Source organism: Vitis riparia, unplaced genomic scaffold (assembly GCF_004353265.1).
Source record: "Vitis riparia cultivar Riparia Gloire de Montpellier isolate 1030 unplaced genomic scaffold, EGFV_Vit.rip_1.0 scaffold785_pilon_pilon, whole genome shotgun sequence".
Taxonomy (NCBI): domain Eukaryota; kingdom Viridiplantae; phylum Streptophyta; class Magnoliopsida; order Vitales; family Vitaceae; genus Vitis; species Vitis riparia.
Window position 1 is genome coordinate 82,396 of NW_023269782.1, and position 9,170 is coordinate 91,565.

A 9,170-nucleotide genomic window follows, 5' to 3' on the forward strand; every position below is an offset into this window, starting at 1 on the left:
GGCTGCAGAATCAATCATTAGTGCCTTAAATTCCTTAACCCATGAAGAAAATCAAGAGGGTAGAAATACCCGAGGAGAAAACAAAGAGAGTTAGATTACTCCTACTGTTTTGATTTTCATCTATTTTATTTGTCTATCTATACATCATCCCTCTGTGGAAACACAGTAAAAGATACATTAAAGGAGTTGCTAGTACTAAAGGAAAAGAGTACTACTCTAAACATATGAAGATCAAACTGGTTTTTCATTTTCTTATTCCTGCCGAGGGCGAGCCATCCAGAGAGAACTGAGAGCTCGGAGGCGGTGGAAATACTCCGCCATGGCCAGCAGACACCTCGCCGCTTGTCTGGTGGTCAGGACTTGCTGCAGCCTGTGAATAGTCTGGTGCCTCAGATTGTCCGCCTGTAAGATTTTCATTCATTTATTTACCAGAAATTAAAAGGAAAAAGAAAATCAGAGCTCATTCATATACTATTATTTTCATAGGGTACATTTAACATGAATGATACATCGACTACAAATCAATCACCATCCTATGACTTTATGACATGTTTCCATTGTCAAATGCACTAGGGGAATACAAGGAAACCAGACAAGGACGTGGACGTGTACGTGTATTTTACGTGTTGGGCAGGGTTTTACCAAACCCTAAGTTTGTTTTTTTTACTAGAAATTTGATAGGAAAAACTCTCATTGTAGCCCATGTGAAATGTATCGATCTAGAACTTCATCTAGTACTGTCATTTTCTCCTGAGTCAACTCAAAACTCAGTGAGTTAAGCTCAAGATTTGGAACACGAGGTAAACCTTGTATGATCATCAAGGTCTGGGACTCATAGACCTTTCAAGTCAAACGGTTGCGACCATGACATCACATGGCATGGGCATAGGCGAAAGAGATTCATAGCTGTGTGGTGCTGCCACGTGCACAGATCTAGCACATCAGGTGAATCTCATGCTGGTGATTTTCTCATCCTATCTGCCCTTAACAATGGGCTTGAGTCACTCACCTAAGCCTCAATCACCGTCAACCAGCAGATTTAGAAAACGACTTGAGCACTTTTTTTTTTCTTTTCTGAAATATCAAAATACAACAGGTGCTATAAAAAATTCATGGTACTCTAAATTTATAGGAAATTTCTTGACACTAATTCAGGACTACATCAAATTTGGTTTGTTGATCAAGAATTTATGTATAAAATGTAAGTGGTGCTTGGGTATAGGTGGATACCCAGTAACCATCGGTCACCTAGAATTGGAGTGGTTCATGAATCTAAGGATTGGAGTAGGTTCCCAATCCAGTTGTCTCGCCTTGATATATTATACACACACCAACTCTGAAAAATAGTATTGAAATTACATACCTGTCTAACAAATCCTTCAAGAGTAGAGAGTTTGTTCATGGCAATAGCCATCTGACCCATGTAGTTCGCCATGTTAGGAGGCGCGCTCAGTGAGTCTGAAGCTATGGTGTCTGAGAGAGACTGATTCAGAGCTTCAAGCCCTTGAGAGAGAGCTTCTTCCGCCTCCTGGGTCGACTGCTGTAATCCACATATCCCCAAGATCTGTTGCTCCGTTAAGGGCTCAATTTGGTTCAGAATGATCTAACACCACCACACGTTTACCGCACATAAAAACCATTACACATCTCAAATTCATGGAGGAAAAAAATAAAAGAAAAAGAAATTACATTTGAATTTTGTTTTTCCACACCCATAGAATCCGAGTTAGGGTTTATTTATTTACTACCAACCAAAGGAAGGACTGAGAATGAGAAAAACGAAATCAAGAGAGACAAGACATGGAAAGTGCACTCTGAACACACATGCTCTAGACAGTAGTCGTAAGAGAGATAGGCTTTATAGAATGGATGAGAATATGATCTAACCCGAACTTATAATGGAAAACTTCTTGGTATATCTCACGTACGTCATTCATCAATATTCTTTGAGGGATCTTCTTGAAAGGGCACGACAAGTTGGTCCGTGACTCCATGCAATAAGCGTCTTATATACCTTGTGGAGTATCTCATCATTCTTCTACATCTCATCTAAATTATCCTTTTCTTTTTCAATCACGTAAACAGTTAGGGGCTCACTCTAAAGTTCTAAACTGAATAAATATATGGAGTTGGGTGTTTTGGAGCTAGGGTTTTATTTTTTCATAACTAGGGCTTGGGTGCTTAAGGGCAAATATAAATATTGGTAATGTGTTGAGGGTTAGAGTACCTTGATGACCTCTGATGGGCGGAAACCACCCATCCACATGAAGCAACGTTCGGCCGGAGTCTTCCACATGCCCGAAACAAGATGAAAGACATCGGACTTGGCGACCATGCTCTTGAGGTTCATCATCCCATCGAAGTGTGCTATGCAGTTGTCCACGAAGAGGCGAAGCTCGTTCTCGGGTAAATGCTCTTGTACTGCTGCTCGAAGATCGCACATGAGGCGGTGGTGCTCCTCAAGCCATCTACCGTATTCCATGTCAAAGACGGCGGCATCTATAAGGAACGACGTTCAAAGGGATTAGCCGAGGAAATCCATTTATATATCTCTTCAATAGATTCAAATATAACAAAGAGCTTAATCAATTAGCTTTGGAAATGTACCTGAGCTCAAGTTGGTCACAGCCACAGGAGCATTCTGGTCTCCTCCTCCTCCTCCTCCTAAAAGTCCTCCACCAGTGAAAATTAGGCCCTAAAAAGAGAATCCAACCTATGAGTTTATACATGTTTTTCATGCTGAAAATCTGATGGAAAAAAAAATGGTTGTTTGTAGGCTTTTGTTGTCCAAGAATCTCACTTGAGCTCTAGCTCTTTGTAGTTCTTGTTCCAGCTGTGTGAGCTTGATCCTGCTGGACTCTAGCTGCTGAACATAAGCCTGCAGTAGAATAAAAGTACAAATGGAACCCAGATCATGATTTTCTGCTGTTTGGACTTTGGATAGAAAGAATAATGATGACTAGCTAATTTTATCTGGATTTACCTTTTTTCTTAGCCTGCTTTTCCGGGCTGCCTCTCTATTCTGAGCAAGTCTTCTCAGTGTCTACTTAGAGAGGAAAAAAAAAAGAGAGAGAGAAAGAAAGAAAGAAAAGCACTTAACATTGTTGAAGAAGATGCAAATAGATGGATGTAAAGAAATTGCTGTGGAAATGGAGCTAGACAAGTAACCGCCACCTTAGGGTCTGGCGTTTTGGGTCCTTCCTGCTCTGAACTCGATGTTGGACCTTTGCGGTTTCCTTCGCGCTGTCATAATATTCCAAGCAACAACATTCAAATATTTAGAAAAGAGGAAAAAAAACAAAAACAAAAACAAAAACCCGAATTAAAATAATCTATCCTACCTTGACAGCCTTGGCAGGTTGATCAGGCCCAGAAACATTAGCATCATTTTTTGGGTTGGCCAACTCCATAGATGGCTCTGATGGTCTCTTTGAACCGCTGGTTGATGGAGAAACCAACCCTAGACTCGCCTGAGAAGTACAAAACAAACCCATATTTTTCATTTTTACCTTAAAAAAAAAAGCTGAGAACTCAAGGGCAAGAAAAGAAGTATGTGTGATAACAGTTACATACCTTTATTGGTGGTTCTACGTGCATAGGCTGAGAGGGGAAAATGTTTAGGGTTGGAGGTCTGATATCTGAGTTATCTGGAAAAAAGAAGAAATTTTGAAAGCATTAATTGCCCTGAAAGGTGAAACTAAGCTCATGAAAGAGAGAGAGACAAGGAGGAGAGAGACACAATGATTAAAGGAGAAGCCAAGTGAGGAGAGCTGTGAATGAAAGTCTTGGAATCATCATGCATTTGTAGCTCTCTGCCAGCCAAAACAGAAAAAAGAAAGAAGAAAATAGAAGAAAAAGAAAGCTGAAAAAACTGATCCCATCTTCGTACCCTTTTCAGTACATACATAACTCTCAACAAATTCTTGATGATCTTTGGTTTGTTACATGTCATGGTCTAAATCCCAAATAACAAGAAATAAAGAAGGATTTCGGAAGAGAGGAAAAACAATTTTTCTTGGAATTTGGATTTTCTTCTTTCCTCCCCTCTTCTTTCTGCAAGGATCCGGTCAAAGAAAGTACAAGCAGATTTAATCTGTTGAACATGCTTTTCCTGTGACCCAAACAACCCTTTCCAAAGAGAATCTCCCAGACAGGAGCAGAAAGTTAATCAAAGAAGAAAATCCCTTATAATCTCTCATGTCTCAGAATTTTAAAACCAAGAGAAAAAAAAAAAAAAGAAAGAACGATAGAGAGAGAGGCGCTCACGTCTTTGCTCTTGTATAGCTGAAGGATCATGCCCATCGAGATAGAGAAAAAGGGCTTGATCCAATTCTCCTAAATCATAAGCTCCAGGGTCTTTGCTTCTGATGACACCAAAAAAATTCAACACAGGAAATTAAAATTTAAACCACAAAATTAAAAACCAATTTTTTTTTTTTCAAACATTCAGGCTTGTTGTGTATAAAATTAATACAAGAAGTTTCCAGGCATAGCTGATGATGACGATGATTGCATCATTCCGTAAGACATCTGATGATGATCCAACACTTGCTGGTGCTGCTGTTGCTGCTGCTGTTGTTGATGCTGTAATTCTAGGTGGCTCGTGTGGTTGGTGGGTTTATTAGCTGTCGCCATGAAAGGACTCACAAGAAGCTTTGCTTCTATTTCTTCCTCAGCAGCAGCTCTTGAGAACCTCATTAATGGTGAAACTGCCTTGAGGTGTGTCCAGTGCAGATCATTTCTAGAGATAAAGAGATAGAGATAGAGAGAGGGAGTCGGTTATGGGGTTTGATAATAAGAAGATAAAAATGAGGGAGGAAAAGGGAGAATAGAATTCAATGCAAATGAAACAAACGACAAAGCTTTTTCAAGCTCTCTCTTTCTCCATCTTTTCTCTTTCTCTCTCTCTTCACACAACCGGACGACTTTCTCCAAACCAAATTTTCAGATAAAGCGGTCTCAAGATATCTGCTTCAACTCCCTCCCTCTCTCTCTCTTCCTCTCTTTCTAAAACCGCCCCATTCAGACAAACCGCTTTTGGAATTGACAAAAATGGAACCACCCCGGGTTGAGATTCTATGGAAACCGCCTATGGCTTCCTTGTCCAACCTTCTCAACCTTCAATTACCGAAATGCCCTCCTTTCATTTGGAAATTGGATTTTCATCCTCCCTTTTTCTCTTCATGCAAATTAAACCTGCACGTATTTGATGGCGGTGGCTTGGTTTTGATGCGGGTGTGTAACACTTTAACCAAGGAGGATAGTTTAGTCATTTACAAATTGAAATCACACGTAAAAATGTCATTCATCTCAGTCAATTTGTCCTAGGTTAGACTCTAATTACATTGATTATTCAAATTGTATGATCATATTGGACTGAATCCAATTAAATTAAAATATTTAGTGAATATTTAATAGCATACATATTTGAATTTGGTAAATAATTTGTACTTCATTTAAGAAATGTTGCTTGCATGATAAGGACTTGTAATAAAACAGTTCTTAGTTGGTGATTTTGTTTTTTTTGTTGTTCTCCTTTTACTTGTTACCCTAAATAATAATAATAATAATAATAATATTAGAAAAAATCTTTTTCGGTTAACAGGTTTCAATAAAATCCTTTATTTTAATTATTATGAAGACTAATTTGGTTTCCCGTCCAATAATAATTATATCAAATTATTTATTTATTTTAATAGATATTTTTTACTGTAGAAAATATGGTGTAAGAGAAAATATTGTTCCACATTTTAATATCTTTATATATTTTACTAAAGAAAATTATAAAAATAAATGGTGGATTCAGTGGGTGGACCGTGTGGGGTATAATCGTCAATTAAAATTTTGACATTGTTACACGGGCAGCTGTCGGCAGAAGAAAGTTGACTGAAGACACGTGTCAGCGAGAAGTTCTGTCCTTATATGAAGGCGTTGAGGCAGTGGGACCCATAGCCTCGAGTAATTAGTGACTAATTACGAGTAGCATACGGCTGCGAGCTCCGAGCTCTCTGATACTCGGGGGTTTCAAGTGGGTCCCACTGGACCACCCCCTCCCAGCCCTGTGATTTTTAAATTCATTAGTTTTTGTTTTCAACTACTCTGAAAAAACAACGACTCTGCTAACAGCAAAGAAAATGATGTCAAAAAATATTCATAAAATATGTGAGTTGTTATTTGGGCACACCTCCATTCTGCTATTACCCTTTCCATATTATACATATATATATATTATAATGTTTCTATGATAATTATTTTGGAAAATAAATTTTTATTATCTAAAATAAAATAATAAAAAAACATATTTGATAATTAAAAATTAAAAAATAATTTTTTATTTTTAAAAATAGAAAACCATGTTGTTTTCATATCAACTACTTTCACTTATTTTTTAATACTATTTTAAAATATAATTATATAAATATAAAGAATAATTAAAAATAAAAATTTACATATTAAAATCATTTCATATCCTCTGTTTTATAAAATATTATAAAATTTGCAAAGCCTAAAAATCATCTACTAAAAAGAATAAATGCATACTCAAATTGAACGGAATTTTAGGAAATTAAACACTTTTTTTGAAGTTTAATAAAAGTTTCTATATTTATTTAGTTAATTTTATTTAAAATAATTTATACTTTTTAAAATTTAGTATAAATTTAAGAAAATATTGTTTACTGTTGAAGGTCTATTTATTGAAGTTATTTATTATACAAAGTCTATTTTTACTTGTGTAATAAACTATTTTATATTTAATAAATATTTTATATTATTAATATAATCCTTTAAAATTTATAATTTTAACTTCAACTTCAACTTTCAATAGAAATATAAAAGCAAAAATAATAATAATAATAATATTATTTGTTATGATTTATAATTACTAAACTGCTAGTTTTCTTAAAAAATTAAGCATATATTTCTAAATACCTTTCTTTACACGTAATCTCATACCAACATGTGAAAAAATACCATAAAATTATAAATTAGGAAAAGAAGATACCGAACCCATGACACCCCTCTAAGTCAGGCTTTGATGGCATGTTGAATTACAAGTTTTTTAAAAAGTTTTAATTTATTGGATTTGAGCTTAAAATCCATATCATGCTATTAAACAATAATTAATTATAATTAGAATAGCAAATAAATCAAATCCATAGAATTGCAGCTTATGATTGGTGAGGATAGATGAAATCATGAAGTCACTTTCATGGTGAAATAAATGGTGGGCTTCTAGGGAAAGCGATCTTTCTAGAGTTGCTCAAAGGAGATCCCATTGCAAGAAATCTAGTGAGAAGAACAAGAAAAGGAAATCAATTTCCATCGCTATTGCTTTTGAAAAAGTTGCTTTATTCAGCATAGTTTCTTTTACCAGTATCAAAGAGAAATAAAATTTGAACACAATCCAAGGAAAAAGGGAAAAGGCCAAGCAAAGGGGTATATGTATTAGTAAGAGTCATAAATTAGATTTTGGAGTTCTAAAAAGATCTTCCTCTGATTATACTGACCAGGAAGCATATATTATTCTCCTTGTTTTTCTCAGTTTGTCTTGCAGCACTTTTTCCCACCTTCCAAACACAATTTTATTTACTAATAATTTTCTTCATCAAAAGTCATCTTCTTCATCCTTTCCTCTTTTTTTTTCCTCCATTTTTGGGTGATCCATTTGTCTTCATTTAGAAACCTCCCCCCCATTAAAAACAATTAACCTCAAGACTCTATGGCCCAAATGGAAATCACTAGTCAAAATAGAGATAATGCTAAACAACATAATGCCATCAATTTTCCCAAGAAAATATCACCCCCTTCCATAGAATTTACTGCATTTTCTTCTACTGCGTCAATGTGGGGATTTTCCAAGTCAAGTGTGCGTTTCACCTACCAAAACCTTATTACTATTATTGTATATGGCAATCCTCCAAGAAACTTTATTCAACTTGTAACAATACATGAATCTTGTATTAATTGTGTATATAAATGCATATATTATTTCCATTGACTAGAATTTTTTGTTTTGTTTAGTAAATGAAAAAAAAATAAAAAATTAATACAATATTTTATTTTTATTTTTTTGGGTAGTCTCATCACCATTGCTTTGTGCATATTTGAACACAAGGTGGTTAGAAGAATTTTTCTTATTTCAACTGTCATGATCAAAGAAGTTTTTTATTGTCTAGATTATGAATAAATAAATGGAGGACATTGGAAAGTAGGATTTGAGTTTGATTAATTAATGTATATGTTTTGTTTTTGTTCCTCTTGGACCTGAGCCTGGCTTCAACCTCCCACTCTAGGAGGCAAAATATTTAATTAGGAAAGAAACAAACTATTTGGATTAGGTATATCAGAACACATCCACAAAAGTAAAATATTTTAATAATTATATGATTTAGGCCTTCTTAATGCCATTCTAAGCATGCTCTACCTTGGGTTTCCACCAACTCCTCCCATTGGCTGAGTCCATATTTCTATAGCGAAAAGCAACAATATATTAATGTCAACTAGAACCCTAATTTAGAAATTATGGTTTGATCTGCAACCCTTGAATAAAAATGTGAGTAGTCTAGTTGAATAGTCCAAGTATAACATTTTTGTTACCTATTCTTATGTGAATCTAAGCCCGGACTTATTTATTGAAATCGAGTAAACGAATAAATATCTATTGTTTATGTTCAAACGTAATATCCCACATCGAACAACGGATTAATGGAATGAGGGGTCAAGAGACAGATAAGGGGGGTGGGAATGACCTATCAATTATTGGTGACCTTCCCTTGAACCGATCACGGAGCTCTTAACTGTATTGTTTAAGTTCTAGAATTCCATCTAGTTGGGGGTTTCGACTTGAAGGTTCTAAAATATGGTGCAAGTTCTTCTCTCTCGACCAATTCAAGTTCAAGGGAAGGGTGATCAATAATGAATAAGTATTTATTGTTTTATATTTTAATGTGATATCCCACATCAAATATATGCATAAATTCTTATTAAAGTGTGTTTAGTAGTAATTATAGAAAACGTTTCTAATCTTTTTAATATTTAAATAATAAAATTTAAAATATTGAAAACTTTTCTTAAAATTATTATCAAACCGATTCTTTTTAGGTGTGATATGTTTTAAAGTTATGAGTATCTTTTTAGGCCCAAAGTAAACTACAAATCATTATAATTTG

General features: G+C 35.0%; 1 protein-coding gene across 1 annotated transcript; it reads right to left on the reverse strand.

The window, feature by feature from the left end:
• Positions 1–66: 66 nt before the first annotated feature.
• LOC117910599 (bZIP transcription factor TGA10-like) lies at positions 67–5,025 on the reverse strand. Its single transcript, XM_034824697.1, has 11 exons — positions 4,475–5,025; positions 4,267–4,364; positions 3,574–3,647; positions 3,342–3,470; positions 3,175–3,243; positions 2,984–3,043; positions 2,801–2,878; positions 2,608–2,695; positions 2,228–2,499; positions 1,364–1,603; positions 67–402 (listed from the first exon to the last, which is right to left on the reverse strand). The coding sequence occupies exons 1-11, from the start codon at positions 4,696–4,698 to the stop codon at positions 253–255; spliced, it is 1,482 nt and encodes a 493-aa protein (XP_034680588.1). The 5' UTR covers positions 4,699–5,025; the 3' UTR covers positions 67–252.
• Between the last annotated feature and the right edge of the window lie 4,145 nt (positions 5,026–9,170).

What these genes read in the sequence shown, in the direction of transcription:
- LOC117910599 (XM_034824697.1), bottom strand. Translation starts at nt 4,698, where the DNA reads ATGAGGTTCTCAAGAGCTGCTGCTGAGGAAGAAATAGAAGCAAAGCTT. An exon ending in AGCTATACAAGAGCAAAGAC is followed by an intron (nt 3,648 to 4,266) that starts GTGAGCGCCTCT and finishes TCTTTTTTCCAG; the next exon opens with ATAACTCAGATATCAGACCT. An exon ending in AACCTGCCAAGGCTGTCAAG is followed by an intron (nt 3,244 to 3,341) that starts GTAGGATAGATT and finishes ATATTATGACAG; the next exon opens with CGCGAAGGAAACCGCAAAGG.